The sequence below is a fragment of the Anolis sagrei genome, chromosome 2 (genome assembly GCF_037176765.1).
Source record: "Anolis sagrei isolate rAnoSag1 chromosome 2, rAnoSag1.mat, whole genome shotgun sequence".
Taxonomy (NCBI): domain Eukaryota; kingdom Metazoa; phylum Chordata; class Lepidosauria; order Squamata; family Dactyloidae; genus Anolis; species Anolis sagrei.
Window position 1 is genome coordinate 289,866,422 of NC_090022.1, and position 20,844 is coordinate 289,887,265.

Here is a 20,844-nt window from a genome sequence, read left to right on the forward strand (position 1 = left end):
GTTTTCCTGGCTTTTCTCGCTTCCCTTCCACAACCCATTTCTCCCTACCTCCACACCCTATGCACCTTTTTGTGCTATGCTCCACCTTGGGGAGTTGCCCACTTTCTCATGCTGTTCTGGTCTAAAGCACAGGATGACCTAGTTCTTTAAGAATGGCTTATGGGGAAATAAAATCACAGGTCATGCCACTTTTAAATATTAAACCCCTTTTCTGCAGAAGTGCCATCGGGGAAAAGAACCGTGTTGCGTGAAAGACAAAGTTATAGGCAAATGCGCACAGGACATATACTGCTAATGACTTTCTAATATAGTGTGTCCTCTTTAGAATGAGATAATTTCCTCTTAGATCTGGGGTGCCCTCCTTTCTTTACGCAACACTAAGGGCTGATGGATATTTAAAGACAGATTGTCAGGTGGTTTAGAGATCGGCTGGCCCTTCCAAAGTTTCTTTAAGGTGACTTGAATGTCAGAAGGCTGCTGTTGATGGACAAACAAAATGCCTCCCATATTGATGCATGGAGGGTGTGAAATTAATCATCACCCTTACCTTAAGAGTTGAAGTCCAAAAGTTCTGTCCTCTGATGATGGGGTTGGGTTTCACATTTTCATCAGTTTTGCCCTGAGATTTCTTTTGCCAAACACCAGTAGTCATGTGGGATGGAGAGTTCTAGTTCAAAAAGAAACTGCTCAAGTTTTCCGTGGTTCATGGAAGGGGCTGGGCTTTAGCACAGCAGGTTAATTATTATTATTTATTTACTTTGCTTATATACCGCTGTTCTCAGCCCGGGGGCGACTCACAGCGGTGTATAACATAGAAAGAACAAGGTTCAAAATTCAATACACAATATAAAATGATCCACAATCCAGCAATAACAAAAACATCATCATCAAAAAACATCATCATTACTACAAAAGCCATTCCGCGTCGTCTCAACGTCCAAACCACAATCCAGTATCCTTTTCCGTTGTTCCATTCCTATAGTCATTACCAATCATTGCACTTCTTGTTCGAACGCCTTCTTGAACAACCAAGTCTTTAATTTCCTGCGGAATATCATCAGGGAGGGAGCCAGTCTGATGTCCACGGGAAGGGTGTTCCACAGCCGAGGAGCCACCACCGAGAAGGCCCTATCTCTTGTCCCTACCAGCCGTGCCTGTGAGGCAGGCGGGATCGAGAGCAGGGCCTCCCCAGAAGATCTCAAAGTCCTGGTGGGCTCGTAGGCCGAGATGCGGTCGGATAGGTATCTTGGGCCGGAACCATTTAGGGCTTTATAGGCCAACGCCAGCACCTTGAATTGAGCCCGGTAGCAAATCGGCAGCCAGTGGAGCTGGTACAATCACCAAGTTGCAATAAATTTTGCCAATTGGAAGGTTGATAGTTCAAAGCCTGGGTCAGGGTACATGCCTGTCCTTCCAGCTTCTGCCAACCTATCAGTTCAAAAACAAATATGTGTAGATAAATAGCAACCACATTATAGAGAGAGGAGGCCAGGGGATAGTAACACTTTGTCTCCTCTGCTATTCTAATAATATAATATAATATATTGTATATACATATAATATTTATAATATTATAATATAATGCAATATAATACTACTAATAATATGATATTATAATTATTACTATTATATATTTATATTACATGTAATATTACTAATAATATTACAATATAATGATATATTGTAAGTGTCAGCTGCATTAAGATCACTCTGACCAAAGGTCATGAGTTTGAAGCCAGCCCGGGTTGGAGTGGGTTTCCAACCAATTGTGTAGCCTGTTGTCGACCTTTGCAACCCAAAAGACAGTTTCATCTGTCAAGTAGGAAAATTAGGTACCACCTTAAAGTGTGGGGAGGCTAAATTAACTAATTTATGAGGCCATTAAAAAGACTCCAGCAAAGCACTCCAGCAAAAAGCATGCGGGGAATGCGGAAGTATTTCATCAGTGTCGCAGATGGACGATGAAAGCGACAGCTCCCCTGGCGGCCAGAAAAAGTTAAATAGCCTCTGTGTATGTCTGTATATGTTGTATGTCAAAATTGGCATTGAATGTTTGCCATATATGTGTACATTGTAATCCGCCCTGAGTCCCCTGTGGGGTGAGAAGGGCGAAATATAAAAGCTGTAAATAAATAAAAATAAATAAATATAGTACAATATAGTAATATTTAATACTGACATTGTACTATGCTAATAATATAATATATATTGTGTGTGTGTGTATACACACACACACACACACACTTTGTAAGCTGCTCTGAGTCCTCTTTGGGGTGAGAAGGGTGGTATATAAATGTTGTAAATAAATAAATAAATAAATAAATAAAGCAGGGAGGTATATTAGGCATATCAGAAAACGGAGGAAATTTATGAACAAAGAAAAGCTCTCCATCAAAGAGATGGAGCTACAGAACTCCTCTGTGGCTGGAACCGAACACAGCCCTCAAAGATGCCAAAAGATGGGAAAGCCTATATATATATATATATATATATATAGATAGATAGATAGATAGATATACTGCTATCTGTTGTTTGTCTTGTCATTGTATAATCATTGAATATTTGCCGTATAGGTGTTCTATGATCCGTCCTGAGTCCCCTTCAGGGTGAGAAGGGCAGAATAGAAATACTGTAAATAAATAAATAAATTCATCAATGGATGAAAATTCAAATTCCGACCCAAAGGAATTCCTCCAACAAAAACAAAATGTTGTATTCGAACTATGGTTGTGGTAAGAGTGATAAATTCCCACAATCTCTTTCTACACGTACTCTGATTAATCAAAATGCCTAGGTTTTTGGTAGACCAGGAATCCATGCTTGGCCATGGATAGTTACATTTTCTTAGTTCCAGAGGAAGGCAAAGGCAAATCTTTGTCTTTGAACCAATCTTGCCAAGAAAACTCAGTATCAGGTTAATCTTAGGGTCTCCGTACACTAGAAGTGGCTTGAAGGCACACAATAATAATATAACAGCAGCACAAAACATGTAGAACATAGTTGCCAAGTTAAAAAAGTTTAAAACAATGTCAAACTGAATGCCTTAGACCATGGCCCCATCTACACTGCCATATAATGGAGTTTCAAACTGTAGATGGGACCCCAAAGGTTTTGGAAAACAGCCAGGTTTTCACTCAAATGAAACCAGTTTTGGTGCCAGTTGGACCTCCAAGGGGAGGAACAGTCACAACCTTATATACTCAATGCGAAAATCCATATAGATCCAGAATAGGTATCTACAGTCACTTATGGACCCACTACCAAGACTCTACCTATAGAAGACTATCATACTCAGTGGCAAGTGATTGACTGTTATGATGATTTGGTGACGATAATGCCACAACTGGGGTGCAACATGTGAGAAAGCTCATCCCATGTTCTCATCGTATGTATTGACTTCACTGTTGGGAGACAAAAGACAATTCCTCCAGCACATCTCTGTCCATAGGTAGGCACGTATAGGGAGAAAGGCTCCCTCCATCATCATACATCAAGATCCCAAGTTGTTTAGGAATTAAAGGTCCTCCTCTTTTCCTCTTTTTTAGGGTGAAGCAGACGGAATTGTTTGAAAGGTGGAAGAACCTTCAGATGTGCAAATGGGAGATGAATATCACGCAAGCCAACATCTTCAAGTAAGAGATTACTGAAACATCAGAAAACACTATAAACCAAGTAGATGTTGAAGCAGAAGAACTAGGATTGGTTTTTGCAGTTTGGTGGATCACATGTTTTGGGAAAGTACTCATAACACCCCATCGACATAGCACTTTGTTTTCTCTAAAATGGAGTGCCCGGCTCTATATCAGGCTTGGGCAAACTTGGGCCCTCCAGGTGTTTTGGACTTCAACTCCCACAATTCCCAGCAGCCCATGCCTGCTCTATACACTTTTATGCAAACAGATATAATCATTATTGTTCTTTGCTCCACAGGTACTTTAGATATCCCTACCATCTCAAGGAGGCTTTCCTCTCTTCCTGTGCTGTTACTAGCACAAATTTGCGTCTGCACACACCTTTCGGGTGCAATTATATTGCCGAAAAATACACCATAGGATCCTAGTGATCAATCTCCATATTCACTTGTCCTGTATCAAGGAGATAAGGGTATTCTCTTGGATGGGCCTTATAAGGAAATAGCAACATGACATTAGAACAACAGTCAGTTAGTGGAACAATTGGATTTTGGGATGTGTGTATCGAGCAAATTTTCTCATGTTTTCCAAAGTTCCTCCTAAAGGGCATTTTAGGAACCACTTTGAACAGAATCGTTGAGGTGTTCTGCCTTTCTCTCATTAATCTTAAGGCTGTTTAAGTGTTAATGCCTTAGGGTTAATAATGTAACAATCTGTTAAATGATACCATAAAGTCACCCTGATGATGATGCCCTCCACCAACTGGATTCATATAATGCAGTTTAACATAATGACCATATAATGCAGTTCAGTCTACATTATAACGGCAGTGTCAATGGGACTGAACTGAAGATAAGATCGTACTGTGGTTTTTGGAGCTTTGTAACAAAATGCACAGCAACATTATTATCAAAAAATAAATGTCCAAATTCAGCCAAAGATCATTTACTCCAACCTACTGTAGGTGTTCTGCTGTGGCATCTCTGGTAGCATCCACCACACTTTGATGGAGAACCTTCCATGAAGAATACATGAGTTCAGTTTACAGGAGAGGAGACTCCACCTGAACATTAGGAAGAACTTGCTGACTCAGCTGTTCAGCAGTGGAACTCTCTTCCTTGGATTGTGGTGGAAGATCTTTCCTTGGAAGCTTTTAAATAGAGGCTGGGTGTCCATCTGTCAGGGTTACTTTCATTGTACTTTTCCTGCATAGCAGGGGGTTGAACTAGATGGCTCACGTGGTCTCTTCCAAATCTATTATTTATTATTCTATAAGAACAGCCCCATTTACCCTTGGACTTGTGGGTTCAAGTCTCATTCATTGCAATGACAGGGAATGAATTTGTTCCCTCTGTGTGACAGCCCTACAGACATTTGAGAAGGCTCTCAGATTGCCTCCTTATGGCCTCTTCTCCACGTGTGAAGATGCACAACTCCTTCAGCCTTTTCATCATGAGACTTGGCATGATGTTTCATCTTAACCACCCTCTTCTGGATGTGTTCCAGTTTGTTGCTCTTTTGTTGAAGCTTGTTGGGCAAAGCCTTAAAAGCTTTACATAAGGTCTCCAAGGGCAGAGAGGTTTAACAATCAGGTTGCCCTGATTTGCAGTTCTGCATCCAGGACATCTTTGGAGAACATGAGCAGCCCCATTCACTTCAAAGGAAGAAAGGAAGGCATGTGTGATTAGGAACATGCAGGACTTTGGAAAATTTCATCTTTTTATAAATTGCCCCAACTATTATGGCCATAATTCTAAAAGAAGAAACTTGAACAGACATATGAATCTCTTTTTTCCACTGAATTGGATGGGAAAATCTCAAGATCAAAGGCATACTGGAGCTTCAGTGGGGAGAAAAGCGTCTGGAGAGGGAATGAGGGTGAATCCAGCGAAGATGGAGATCCTTTGGCTGGGCCGTCCGGGTGGGAGGGAGATCCAGCTGCCTACCCTGGATGGCGAGACACTACGTCCGCCATCTTCTGTAAAAAGCCTTGGTGTCTTATTGGACCCTCTGCTCACAATGGAGGCCCAGGTCTCTGCTGTGAGCACATCTGCATTTTTCCATTTACGTCAGGCTAGGCAACTGGCTCCCTACCTATCTAGGAACGACCTAGCTACGGTGATCCAGGCGATGGTCATATTGAGGCTTGACTACTGTAACGCCCTCTACATTGGCCTTCCTTTGTCAGTGATCTGGAAACTGAAGCTGGTGCAAAATGCGGCGTCTTGTCTTCTTGCCGGGGAGCCAGCGAGGTGTCGTATCACCCCAATTCTTCAACAGCTGCACTGGCTACCGATTGAGTACCGGATTACTTTCAAGGTGCTGGTACTAACCTTTAAGGCAGTGGTTCTCAACCTGGGGTCCCCAGATGTTTTTGGCGTACAACTCCCAGAAATCCCAGCCAGTTTACCAGCTGTTAGGGTTTCTGGGAGTTGAAGGCCAAAAACATCTGGGGACCCCAGGTTGAGAACCACTGCTTTACGGCCTTATATGGTCTGGGGCCGGCGTACCTGAGGGCCCGCTTATCCCCCTACCAACCCCAGAGATTACTTCGGTCCGAAGACCAAAATTTGCTTGAAGTTACCAACATCCGGACTTACCATCTGTCCTCTACTAGGCAGAGAACCTTCTCGATTGTAGCCCCTTATTTATGGAATACCTTGCCAGTTGAAACCCGATCTATCCGAGACCTACTTGCTTTTCGGAAAGCCTGAAAAACCTTTCTCTTCCGACAAGCTTTCAAGGGTGAATAACTCGGGACTATGTCTGTTCTTGTTTATATTGTATTTTAAAGTTAATTGTATTGTTTTAATCTACTGCTGTAAACCGCTCCGAGCCAAATTGGGAGTAGCAGTATACAAGTCAAATAAATGAATAAATAAATAACAATAAATAAATGCTGGAGGAAGTGCCTCTTGTTGGGTTTACATTTGCAACTGAGCTGCATTTGATTCCTGTCTTGATCTCTCCCTAGAGCTACGTTGTTAAGGTGCTGTAATGCCCCAGCCTTCCTATTCACCACTCAGAAGAACACTCCCTTAGGAACAAAACTGAAATATGAGGTGGATACAAGCGGAATCTTCCACGTCAACCAAGAAACATTCAAAATGTTTCCACAGGTGCAGTACCTAAGTGTGCTTATGGCCATTTTATTTACAACCATTGCTTTCTTGCACATTGCAATTGCTGTTGTTGTTTATGTAGTTGCTGTTTTGTGCCATCAAGTTGCCTTTGACTTATGGCAACCCTATGAACGAGAGCTCAAAGAGGTCCTGTTATTTAAGGTCTTGCAAACTCAGGACTGTAACTTCCTTGATAGAATGAACCCACCTGTTGTGCACCTTCCTCTTTTCCTACTGCCTTCCAAATTGAGTGAGCATTGTCATTTTTTTCGCAATGAGTTGTGCCATTACATGATATTACTCTGTTATGTAAATTCATTTAGTCATTTGAGCTTCTGGCAAGAGTCAGAGCTTGTTTTGCACTTGGGCCTATGTCTTTGCCTTCTTGGTGGCCCATGCTATGCTGAGAACTCTCCTTCAGCGTCACATCTCTTCTTCAGTGTCCAAATCTGACATCCACACATTGCAATGACCTTTTCCATAACTGTCCTGATCAGACACATGAGCTATTTCTTTGCCCCCACTTTTCTGAGTAGAAGGTGGCAGCCAGTATGACCTATATTTAACCTGTTGCATCATGTGGAAAATGACTGGGATGCAGTTATGGAAATAGGATAGTCGTTGATGATCACTATGTGCTGCCAAAAATGTATTAACAATAATAAAGTTCCCAGCCACATTATTCCTCACCATGGATTCAGAGGCTAGTCTGTGACCTCCAGTTATAGTAGCATCGCTGAAGCTGCTCCTGTGTCTGTGGCCAGGTAAAACTGATCTGGGTTTTAGTCAGAACTTTAAAGCTCCAAGGTACTGGTCCTGGTTGGTGAATAGGATTGGCACATGGGAACAACTGCTGTAAAGTTTGGACTATGCTCTAGAATGGATTCACAATTGCACTGATATGGAGGAGTCCAAGAGTCTGGAAGGAAGGTTATATAACAGGAGGATCAGAAAGCTTGGGAATGCTATACTACAACTCCCAATATCCTCCACCAACCAGAGTTAGAATAGGGATTTCTAGGAGACATAGTAAACAAAAATGTTTATGAACTCCAGCTATACCAGGTATGGGCAAACTTTGGCCCTCCAGGTGTTTTTGGCATCAACTCCCACAATTCCCAACAGCCTACCAGCTATTAATAATTGTGGGAATTGGAGTCCAAAACACCTGGAGGACCAAAGTTCGGCCGTGCCTGAGCTATACCATTGAGCTACGTGGGCATCCAAGATAGATTGAGAGTTTGGAAAAGTCCTTTGTGATATTTATAGTTTCTATGTTGGAGGTTTTAGGAGTCCAAAATGTTACATGTCCAAGCTCCAAATAGGATTTCACACATTATTCGCCGATACATCACACAGTCCTAGACACTTGGGAAGGGTCCGACGTGTGATCAAATACAAAAGCCCGCATAGTGATCTTGTTTGCTGTGTACTAATCTTACTATGTATCAAATAATAATAATATTTATATATTATGTCAGAAGCGAATTGAGGGTATAGTTAAAATGTATTTAAAACAAACTTGGCATTATGTTGAATATTCTTTGATCAGTAGCTGGCCACTTGGAGTGCCTCTGGTGTCGCTGTGAGAAGGTCCTCCTTGTGCATGTGGCAGGGCTCAGGTTGCATTGCAGCAGGTGGTCAGTGGTTTGCTCTTCTCCACACTCCCATTTCTTAAAGTTGGCTCTGCATCTCATGGTGCCAGAGCAAAGTCTGTTCAGTGCCTTCTAAGTTGCCTAGTCTTCTGTGTGCCCAGGGGGGAGTCTCTCATTTCAGCCATGGCTTGAGGTTCTGAGTTTTAGCCTGCCACTTTTGAACTCCTACTTGCTGAGGTGTTCCTGTGAGTATTTCTGTAGATCTTATGAAGCTATATTTTGATTTAAGGCATTGGCATGCTGGCTGATATCTGAACAGAGGAAGGGCTGGAGATGTCACTGCCTTGGTCCTTTCATAATTGGCCGCTACTTCCCAATGGATGTCAGGTGGTGCAATACCAGCCAAACAGACTTGCAGCATGCAACCAACCAAATAATAATTATAATTATAATTATAATTATAATAATTATTATTATTTATGTATAACTTGCCCTATCCCCTTGGGGGGACTCAGGATGGTTTCCAACAAAAGCCGTGCTGTAGGAGAGGTGTAGAGAGTTGCTGCTAATGGTCTCCATGTAGATATTATGCCCCATATCCGTGATCTATCAAATGCTGGTAATTAAATTTTTGCCTGCACTAATTTTGGGGCAGTTTTTGCCTGAAAAGTGTCTCCAATGCAGTAAGTTAACCCACCCATTCCCAGGAAGGTCCAATCTTTATCCCATGCTCAAAGAACAATGAAAATAATCCAAAATGGCAACCAGAATTAACATTGCATTCTGGTGAATTTGAAAAATAGAAAGGGAGGGTTGTGAAGGGTCAGAAACTGCACGGACGGACTTAATTTGCAGCTGGGCATCTAGCAAAGTGGTTGTTGGTCACTTTTCCACTTGCAGATATGGCTTGCTCAGGGCACAACAAGCCAAGTCTTGGTTAACAAGCAGAAATGATCAAAAAGTTCAACATGCGTGTGATTCATATGTCAGCTCTCATTTTTATGCTGACGGCCTTTTGTCTAGTCATTCCAAAATCAGACTGAGCAGACTGTTTATTAGCTGCTTCAGGATGGCTGCCTTGATGAGCGCTGATGGGCAATGTGTCCTATAAATAAACATTTTTTTTAAAAAAAAGAAACCCATTTCACATCACTTCCTTCCTTTGGGTGTACTTTTGTTTTCCAGTTGTAAAGTTGCTCATAAACTATGCATGCATTAATGGCTGCGTTTGCATGCTTATATAAGCAGGTCTCTCCGTTGCCAGCAGTTATAAGGAGCTCCTGACTCAGACCATTCATCCATCTCCATCTGACACTGTCAGCAGCTCTCCAAGGTCTCCGCCAGAGGACTTTCCCAGCTCCGCAACACTAGATATGCTGGAGATTAGAACTGGAGACTTGACATTTGCAAGGCCTGCATGTTGCTGCTGAACTTGGTCCCTTCTTTGCAATCAGAGCTGCTCCAAATTAATATTTTTCTGCACAAAATGATTCAGAATGGACTTTTAGGGCACAGTTACCCTCCATTATATAACTGTTTGGTACAAACCACAGTGCACCTCTTTCAAACTGAGGAGCAGCAATTTTTCACAGCAGTTCATAACATGCAGATTGAAATAGAGAAGGCCTCCAATGTTCATGAGGGCAAAGGGTGGTAGATATAAAACCCTGTAATTTGTTTTTACTGTAAGACAAAACTTCCCTAAGTATTTCTTGGTCCTCCGGTGCAATTCTATGGTCAAGTTGCTATGGAAGTTGATTCTAGATTTGTGCTGGAGGACCTAGACACGCCTAAGGTAAAGGGTAAAAGTTTTCCCCTGACATGAAGTCCAGTCATGTCCAACTCTGGGGGTTGGTGCTCATCTCCATTTCTAAGCCGAAGAGCCAGCGTTGTCCATAGACACCTCCAAGCTCATGTGGCCGGCATGACTGCATGGAACACCATTATCTTCCCGCCGGAGCGGTACCTATTGATCTACTATTGATCTAGACATGCCTAGAGAACATATTTTTTGGTTGTATAGAGTGTAATAAGGTGGAAGTGGAAAATACAGTGATAATGATGATGATGATGATGATAATGATGATGATGATGATGATGATGATGACGACGGTGTCTAGATCTAAGGAAGTAATGCTACCCCTCTATTCTGCCTTGGTTAGACCACATCTGGAATATTGTGTTCAATTCTGGGCACCACAATTCAAGAGAGATATTGACAAGCTGGAATGTGTCCAGAGGAGGGCGACTAAAATGATCAAGGGTCTGGAGAACAAGCCCTATGAGGAGCGGCTTAGGGAACTGGGCATGTTTAGCCTGAAGAAGAGAAGGCTGAGAGGAGATATGATAGCCATGTATAAATATGTGAGAGGAAGCCACAGGGAGGAGGGAGCAAGCTTGTTTTCTGCTTCCTTGGAGACTAGGACGCGGAACAATGGCTTCAAACTACAAGAGAGGAGATTCCATCTGAACATTAGGAAGAACTTCCTGACTGTGAGAGCCGTTCAGCAGTGGAACTCTCTGCCCCGGAGTGTGGTGGAGGCTCCTTCTTTGGAAGCTTTTAAGCAGAGGCTGGATGGCCATCTGTCAGGGGTGATTTGAATGCAATATTCCTGCTTCTTGGCAGGGGGTTGGACTGGATGGCCCATGAGGTCTCTTCCAACTCTTTGATTCTATGATTCTATGATAATAATAATAATTATTATTATTACTATCATCATCTCTTGATCCCTCTTGATCTAGATTCAAAGCAGGTCACAACCTTAAAAACAATACCTTTAAACCTACAAAATATAAATATTAAAATAGAATGAAATATACAATTATGAAAACATGTCAATTAATATCACAATAAACAAGCAAAAACTGTCTAACCACTGAAATCGACTAGTCTTCTCTGCAAATGTTCAGTCCACCATTGTGGAAGGATGGCTGTAGAGATTTTTTTAAAACAAGCAAACAATTTCTTGGATAAAGTAGCATACACTATTGTGTGGAGAAGTGGATTTCATAGATTTATACATTTTATGCCAAATAAAATATGTAACCTTTAAACAGTGTTTCTCAACCTGGAGGTTGGGACCTTTGGGAGGGTCGCAAGGGGTGTTTCAGAGGGGTTACCAAAGACCATCAGAAAACACATATTTCTCTTCCTTTTTGGAAACAGCTAGCAAATTCTCCCACCAAAAGCCCTCCTCCAGCAGTGATTGGCTGGTCTCTCAGCTGGCCTCTCAGTCAAGGGGAGAGCTATTTCTGAGACTCCAAGCAGGGGTGGGGGTGGGGAGAGCAGGCGTTCAAGGGGTTCTTTGATTGTAGGTGAACTATAAATCCAAACAACTACAACTCCCAAATCTCAAGGTCTATTTTCCCCTAACTTCACCAGTGGCCACATTTGGGCATACTGAGGATTCATGCCAAGAGACTCCCCCCTGGGCACACAGAAAACTGGGCGACTTGGAAGGCGCTGAACAGACTGTGCTCTAGCACCACGAGATGCAGAACCAATCTTAAGAAATGGGGCTACAAAGTGGAATCCATGACATGGGAGTGTTGAGAAGAGCAAACTACAGACCACCTGCCACAATGCAACCTGAGCTCTGCCACATGCACCATGGAGGACCTTCTTGCAGCAACACCAGAGGCACTCCAAGTGGCCAGATACTGGTCAAAGGACATTTAATCAACTACCAAGCTTGCAAACTTTGTATTTTGTCTGTCTGTCTGTTTGTTTGTTAAAAATGCAATGCAACTGTTCGGTCTGCTCTTGACATGATAAATAAATAAATATGCCAAGTTCAGTCCAGATCCACCATTGTTTGAGTCCACAGTGCTTTCTGGATGTAGGTGAATGACAACTCCAAAACTCAAAGTCAATGCCCACCAAACCCAATATTTTCTGTTGGTCATGGGAGTTTTGTGTGCCAAGATTGGTTCAATTCCATCGTTGGTGGGGTTCAGAATGCTCTTTGATTGTAGGGGAATTATAAATCACAGCAATTACAACTATCAAATGACAAAATCAATCCCCCTCCAACCCCATCAGTACTCAGATTTGGGTGTATCATTTATTTGTGCAAAATTTGTTCTAGTGAATGAAAATACATCCTGCCTATCAGATACATTATGATTCATAACAGTAGCAAAATTACAGTGATGAAGAAGCAATGAAAATAATTTTATGATTGGGGGTCATCACAACATGAGGAACTGTATCAAAGGGATGAGACATTAAGAAGGTTGAGAACCACTGCTTTTAAATATATCCTAGTGCATGACGGAAAAAATCCTCATATATTGCTACTATTAACTATCTGGTTTGTCCCATCTTTCCATAGGAGATGCCATACTCTCGTTCCCAGTTTAAAAAATGTGCTGTGGTTGGAAATGGAGGGATTCTGAAGAACAGCCGATGTGGACGGGAGATCGACAGTGCGGATTTTGTGTTCCGGTAATTGTCTCGGCATGATGCCTTTTTGTATACCTAAACGATATTCAAGAATGACCAATGAGTGCGTCAGTGCTTTGGCTTTGCACATGCATTTCCTGGGCATCACATGTTCTCAGCCTCAGAAAACCTTGCAGTGGGTTTGCTTTAGGGTCGCTGTAAGCTGGAAACAACCTGAAGACACACAACAACAACAACAACATCAATAAACATATATTTGCTTATTAAGCTATCTATATCTAAGTGTTAATTAACTGGTCAAAAGACAGATTGGTGTCCTCACAGTGTTTCTGAAGTATGGAATCCTTAAGCCAAACCTGTTCTGAGGTTTTCTTAGCAACAACTGTTGTGTTGCTTTGAGACAAGTTGCACTCCATCAGTCACCCGGTGGTACAATGGGCTAAACCCTTGTGCCAGCAGGACAGCTAACCAAAAAGTTGGTTGTTTGAATATGGGAAGTGGGGTGAGCTCCCATCTGTCGGCTCCAGCTTCTAATGTGGGGACATGAGAGAAGCCTCCCACAGGATGGTGAAAAACCCAGGTGCACCCTGGGCAACATCCTTGCAGATGGCCAATTCTCTCACACCAGAAGCGACTTGTAGTTTCTTAAGTTGTTCCTGACATGGAAAAAGAAATGTTACCCAGTGAGTTTCCATTATCAAGTGGAGATTCTAACCCTGGTCTCGGAGTCGTAGTCTACATTCACTTTGAGAAACCAACTAGGGACGGGTTGTTTGCCTCCACTTTAATTTGCTTGAAAGATCAGCCATTTAGCACAGGCATCCATTCACCCCCAAATTGGCATTCTCTCCAAGGGCCAGATTTGATCTTCCAGTGGCTGACTATTACAGCCTCACTTATTCTGACACTCTGTTATCTCCCCAATAGTTGGCTCATCAGATAAACAAAAGTTCAAAGGCTGAAAAATTGGAAGCAGTGTTGATTTTGTTGCCTTTGAAACAAGAACATGTTTCTCCTCAATACGAATGTCAGAGGTTAAGCTTCTGCTGTTGATTTCTTTATCCTAGGGAGGCTGAATGTAAGCTGACTGTAGATATTTTGGAGGAATTCCAAAATGTTTTCATCACAGATCCAGATAAGTGGGAGAATTGTTTACAGTGAGTTTGGTAGTGATGATGCAGAAGAAACCGGTCACCAATTGTGGGTAGCCTGATGCTTTTAATGGCATATAATATTTCAAGAAGTGAAGCACATCTAAAGCTGATGATCTAAAATCAATAAATCAGACTAACAATCAGTCACAGGGCAGTTTTGGAGGTGGTAGGACCCATTTCTTTCCTTATGACTCTACTCATGGAGAACTACAAGGTTTCAGCCTTTTTGCTGTTGTATGTCTTCAGGTTGTTTTCAACTTAGGGAGATTCTAAGTCAAGCTTATCATGACATTTCTTTAGTTAGATTTGTTTGTGAGGGGCAATTGTCTCTTTCTTCTGAGTTGCTGTGAGTTTTCTAGGCTGTATGGCCATGTTCCAGAAGCATTCTCTCCTGATGTTTCACCCACATCTGTGGCAGAGGTTGTGAGGTCTGTTGGAAACTAGGCAAGTGAGGTTTATACGAGGGTTGAATGTAAAGTAATGCCTCCACCTTTGTTACTTGAGTTTGGATGGGAATATTTTAATAAATCAAACGCAGAAATCATCCTTAGAATGTGCTCTTTAACTACCACTATTCACTTTTCCACATAATCACCAGACAATTGAATACATTTCTGTCAATGATGAACAAGTTTTCTGAAGCCATCACGGAAGAAGTCGACACTCTGTTTCCGCGACCAATGTCTCACAGTTCTCTCATCCTGGGTACCTATCATGCATGGATCTTCCAGTAGCCAAGCAAAGCAATAATGTGACCCACACATTCTTGTGAAATGCTGATTATGCTTGAAATTTCTCTCTGAGTGATATGACAATCTGTCAACCTTTTGCTTGTGAAACTTGGTGGTTGCTGTCACAGGATGTCCAACTCTTTCTTAGTCATGCAAGTCAGATATTCCCACCTCAACATCTTTAAACATTGCCCAACAATTTACAGTACTCACATCAACACAATCACCATAAATGGCTTGCATTCTCTGATGAATCTCCTTTGGGGTGACCCCTTCTGCTGTCAAGAATTCAATGACTGCACATTGCTTAAGTCACATTGACTGACCATCTGCGCAGGGTTCCATACTTTGCACTTTAACAACACAACCATCCAATGCTAAAGCTTCCCGCCAAAATGAAACTGTAGAGGAGAGTCTACTGAACAAGCCAGTACCTGCCACATACCAGTACTGCCATGTGTTGAGGAGTTACGAAGGTGGAGGCATTACTTTTCATTCAACCCTTGTATATCTGTGGAATGTCCAGGGTGAGAGAAAGAACTCTTGCCTGATGGAAGCAAGTGTGAATGTTGCAATTGACCAACCTGATTAACATTGAGGGGCCTTGCAGCTTCAAAGCCTGGTTGCCTCCTGCCTGGGGGAATTCTTTGTTAGGAGGTGTTAGCTGGCTCTGATTGTTTCTTTGACTTCCTTTGAGTCTTAGAGTGTATGACTTGCTCCAAGTCACCCAGTGTATTTTCATATCCAAGTATGGATTTGAAGTCCTGGTCGCCGGAGTTGTAGTCCAGTGCTCAAACCATTACACCATACCATTTTTGTGCATTATCAAGGGATTGAGATTTTATCTCATTTACATTTTTCATTTGGAATTGTTTTAATGGTTTACACTGCTTTATCTCTGGACCTAATTATGTTAGTCTGGAATATGAGCCTGCAAAGTGATCTTGTTGCACTTTTGTTCTCTCAGTTAGTCTCTAAGGTGTGACAAGATTCCTTTGAATGTTGTGTTTTCTGTTTGCTACCTTGCAATATCTTGATAAAACATTGGGATTACAATGATTTAAAAATAATGAGATTGGAAAGGGGGGGAATTGGAGCTGCGAGTGGTGCAATGGGTTAAACCCTTGTGCTATTGAACTGCTGACCTGAAGGTTGGCAGTTTGAATCCATGAGATGGGGTGAGGTCTTACCCCTAGCTTCTGACAACCTAGCATTTCAAAAACATTCAAATGTGAGTAGATCAATAGGTACTGCTTCAGTGGGAAAGGCCAAAAAAAAAAGTTCTATGTAGTCATGCCAGCCACGCGATGAGGAGGTGTCTATGGATAGCACAGGCTCCTTTGCTTGGAAATGAAATGAGCATCTCCCCCAGAGCCAGAGATGAGCCCACCTTCAAGAGCCGGAAATGAAAGGAGAAGCCTTTGCCTTTGCCTTTGCCTTTGCCTATGCATTTGTGTGTCATTGTATTTCACTGTAACAAGGCATTGAATGTTTGCCTGTGTCTTGATATATTGTAATCTGCTTTGAGTCCCCTCAAGAAGAAGGATGGAATACAAATAGAGTGTTATTTATAATAGCTCAGTGTCAGAGCATATGTTTTGCACAAGTTTACAGGGAACCCCATTGCTAATAAACTAGTATTTTCCAATCTGCCAACTTCAAAATGTGCTACAATGCAGTGCCCATCATCCAAGACATGGTGCATGATTGAGGATAGTAAGAGCAGAAGTGAAAAATATCTGGAAGGTGCTGGCTTAGAGAAGCTTGCAGAGGTGGCTGGTTGCTTCTGCTTCATCACTACAAGGTTTCATCTTTGGAGCTGTCCAAGGTGCTCAACCCATATCTCCTCAAACTCTAAATGAATTCACTGCTCCACCAATTTGGAAACAAGTCACTGCCATTGGAAACCCAGAAAGATAACACTGTATTCATGCCCTTTCTGTGGGCTTCCCATAGTCAACTGGTTTGCCATTACATGAACAGAAAGCAATATTTCGGTTTGAGCTGGTGAGCCTAAGGAGTCCATATGAGACAATGCTAGGTTAGAAGAAGAAAAAGCTTGATCTGGAGTTAAACTATTTCATCAGTAAGGTCAGACAGTTTTTCTTGAGGGACAGGTCATCCACCTTTGCTTACATTCATCTGCATTGTTGTACAATTGCAAGAAAATTGTGGTGCATGCTTGGTGAGGCTAAAGCTCTACCTTGCATTGAGTTTCCTACATTCCCCTGAAGGCAGAAAGTTTGCTCTGTCAGCTGCTTGGCTCCACCTAGAGTTCAGATGTGAAAAGCACAGCTCAGCTGGGATGAGGCAAGAGTTCATGGGACATGTCTTGTTCAGTCAAGCCTAATTATAATTATAATTTAAAAACAGAAATGCAGTGGGTCCCTGGTATCCACTGGGTTTTGCTTCCAGGAACTCCCATGGATTTCAAAATCTATCGATGTTCAAGTCACTCTACATACAATATAGTAAAATGGCACCCTCTATTGTTCAAGCCATGGATGGTGGATCCCATGGATAAAGAATTTGTGGATATGGAGGGCTGACTACATTGAAAGAAATCTTAAGCATTAATAGAAATCATAAGCAACGTTTGCTCTCGCTGCTGATTCTTCTCATTACTCATCACAGTGAACCAACTATGAAGATTTGTTTGGGTCATTAAGAACATTGGATGTAAGATATACAATGGCTATGTGTATAAGTGTATATGAAACATAAAGGATTTTAATATTTAGATATGAATCAAATCTCCAAAATATTTCATTATGTACATATATGCAAATACAGATATTCTGAAATGCTTCTGGGTCTGAGCATTTTGAATAAGCCACATTCAACCTGTCATATGTTTCAGAAAACATAATGCATTTATTATCGCTGAAAGCATATTAATATCTGACATATACTTTAGATTATCAAGACAAAAGTATTTCTAAATTCCAGTGACTTTAGCCTCTCCTACCAATGTTGATTCTATGCAGCAGCAGTGCTGGATGGAGATTCTGGGATTAGTAGCACCAGAAGGAATTGATCTGGTGAGATCTGGAGATATAAAGGACTGAAGCTTAGGACTTTTTGCATGCAAAGCACATGTTTTACCATGGAGCTATGGCTTTCTCCATCATGTGGACTATTCTTGGGTCATTTACCAGAATCCCACTTGAAATATTCTACTTTTGTTATTCATTTATGGCCTATTCTCTACACAAAGGTAGCCAATAGGCTTGGCTGATCCAAAATATAAAATGGTTCAAAACTTGTTTTGGATGTAGGGGGCACTGGTGGCTTGATTCTAAAATCACTTTCGGATTTTTCAGAAAGAAATTCAAAACTTTCCGAAACTTCTGAATCGATTCATTAATGCGGACATGCATGCGCAGTAGAAAAAAAAATCAGCACTGGCACTGGAGAAACTTCAGGGGATTCTCCCTCCCTCATTTTAGACCAATCCTGATGAAACTTACTACAGTAGTAGAACACATGGACTACTGTTAGATCACCACATTTCATAACCTTTGACTTATCCATGGATTTTTGGTGAATTTTCAAAGTTTTTATTAAAAAAACATTTTTTAATAAAAGAGAAAATCTGTTCCTGGTTTGAAAGTTATTTCCTGTTTCATTGGGTGGTCTTTACTTTGAAAGTAGTTGTGCTACTCCAGAAACTTTGTGTGGCATGAACTGTGTTAAATTGATGGAGAACAGAAATCATAGTACAAACCCCATCAAGGGACATCTAGACTGACTTCTTTCTTCTGAGTGGAAAGGCACCATCCAAACTCTCCTGACATCCATTTGCTTTCTCTACTGAGTTGGAAGGGACCCTCAAGACACATCCATCTATTTATTCCTTTTTGCAGATGCAATCAATCATTTTATTTTATAATCACTTAGTGATGTAAAGGGCTGGCTGGCTGTGGCTGGCTACCCCAGTGCCTTGCTTGTGGCAATCAGGCAAAAGAAAGATGATTGTTTTTTAAGAAGTTTATGTTCTCTTGGCTTTGCAAAAGTTGCTTATTGCTTTGCTGCCTTCTTTAGACACCTTTGTAGATTCAATCAGTTTATTTTATATTTAGACGAAGACTGCTACAGACAGCTATTTTTGGGTCCTTCAACCATTTTGGCTAATGAGCAGCAGTGCAGTGTATGGAAATGTAGTTTAACAGCAGGGCCTTTTGCAATCTCTACCATTGGTGGCTTGGCCTTCACAAACTACTACAGTTAAAGATTAGCCATGCCCACCGCTTCCTCCTTGCATCACCTGTGGTGTGGAAGGCATGAAATTTTAGAAAATTCCCTTGCCTTTACCAAAGTTGCTTAATGGTTGTGAAAATTAAAATAACATTGGGAGACATCCAAACATTATAGAATTTTTCCAAAAAAGAAAAGAAAAAGGTAAGTGGTTCAAAGTTGGATCCCCCCCCCCAAACTTTTCCTGCATGGTTCAAAACTGCATCGGATGTCCAAATTCGTATGTTTTATTCCGAACTTCAGTCTCTTCTGAATGAACCTATCAAACCCTAGTAGCCAAAATGCTTTATATACTAGGTTTGAACCAGAAAGACTTGGGTGAACAAGTCCCTTTTTAGATGAATCACAATTGCATTCTCTTTGTTTTAGTCTCACTGGGTCCTTTGGATAAAATGAAGGCACAGCGAAACTTACCAAACTCCTTGGTAACAAGAGAAATATAAATAACCTGTTTGTTGTTCTGTTCTTTTCCTTTAGGTGTAATTTGCCTCCCATCTCCGAGAAATACATTGCTGACGTTGGAGTAAAGACTGACATTGTGACAGTTAATCCCAGCATAATCACCGAAAGGTCAGTGGTTTGCCCGGTGCCCACTTTTGCCCACGTTTCCCTTCTGCCTTTTTGAGAGAACCTCTGAAAAGGAGAGACCGTGCTGTGTTATTAATTCTGGTGGTGCATGCTCTCTACCCGATAATTTCATAGCAACTGGAAATCAGAATAATTTGAGTGTTCTTATCAAAGGAAAGGAAAGGTTCAAAAGAGGCCTTCTTTTATCCTTTGTTCTGCAAGAAATATTCCAAATATAACTCCATCCAATCTGTCTTAAGGCCTCCGAAGCTGAACCTCACAATAGCAGTGACATGCCCTATAGTCATGAAATCTATGCATAACCTCCAGTTTCAGGGGGAGTCTGCCTTTAAATACCAGTTGCAAGGGAAACATGTATGAAAGGGGTGCCAGTCTGTTCACATTTTGTAAGTTAGCTTCCCATGGTTGGACAAAGTGAGAACAGATACAAATAGGTACAGTAAGACCCCTGTATCTATGAGAGATATATCCCTAGATGGACCACACTTATGTGAAACTGCAGGTGTGACCAAATTCTATTATAAATCTCACTTTTTCTAAATTCTGGGGATAGTATATCATGGAATCACCTAGAAGGCATCCGAGATGGGGAGCACAAAACCTGAAGCTGGTGCTGTTGTGTGAAAGAGTCTGGCCACGGTAGTCCACGCTCTGGTTACATCCTGTCTAGACTACTGCAATGCTCTCTACGTGGGGTTGCCTTTGAAGATGGCTCGGAAGCTCCAGCTAGTCCAACGCGCGGCAGCCATGATACTAACAGGAGCGGAGCGCAGGGAGCATACAACTCCTCTGCTGCACCAGCTCCACTGGCTGCCGATTTGCTACCGGGCTCAATTCAAAGTGCTGGTGTTGGCCTATAAAGCCCTAAACGGTTCTGGCCCAAGTTACCTATCCGAACGTATCTCTGCCTATCAGCCCGCCAGGACCCTAAGATCTTCTGGGGAGGCCCTGCTCTCTATCCCGCCTGCTTCACAGGTGCAGCTGGCGGGGATGAGAGACAGGGCCTTTTCTGTGGTGGCCCCCCGGCTGTGGAACGTCCTTCCTATGGAGGTAAGATCAGCCCCCTCGCTAATGGTGTTCCGAAGAAGATTAAAAACTTGGATGTTTGAACGGGCATTCGGTTAAACAGTGCAATGAATGTGATGATTACAGGAATGGAAATTTGGACGACGGATTGGATCACGACTCTAGTTATGAGATGCATTGTGTGGTCTATTGTTGTGTCAATATTGTATATTATGCTTTTATGGTTTTAAATTGTATATTGTTGATTGATTCTTATCCTTGTTGTAAACCGCGTTGAGTCGCCTGTTGGGCTGAGAAACTGCGGTATACAAGTAAATAAATAAATAAATAAATA

At 41.8% G+C, this 20,844-nt stretch overlaps 1 protein-coding gene across 2 annotated transcripts in view; it reads left to right on the forward strand.

The window, feature by feature from the left end:
- ST8SIA5 (ST8 alpha-N-acetyl-neuraminide alpha-2,8-sialyltransferase 5) overlaps positions 1-20,844 on the forward strand; it is a 72,277-nt gene that overhangs the window by 43,259 nt on the left and 8,174 nt on the right. For both annotated transcript variants that reach the window (XM_067464666.1, XM_067464667.1), the window contains 4 exons: positions 3,546-3,632; positions 6,607-6,751; positions 12,684-12,796; positions 19,374-19,466. In XM_067464666.1, the coding sequence (XP_067320767.1) occupies positions 3,546-3,632; positions 6,607-6,751; positions 12,684-12,796; positions 19,374-19,466 (438 nt within the window). The remainder of the gene's footprint in view (positions 1-3,545; positions 3,633-6,606; positions 6,752-12,683; positions 12,797-19,373; positions 19,467-20,844) is intronic.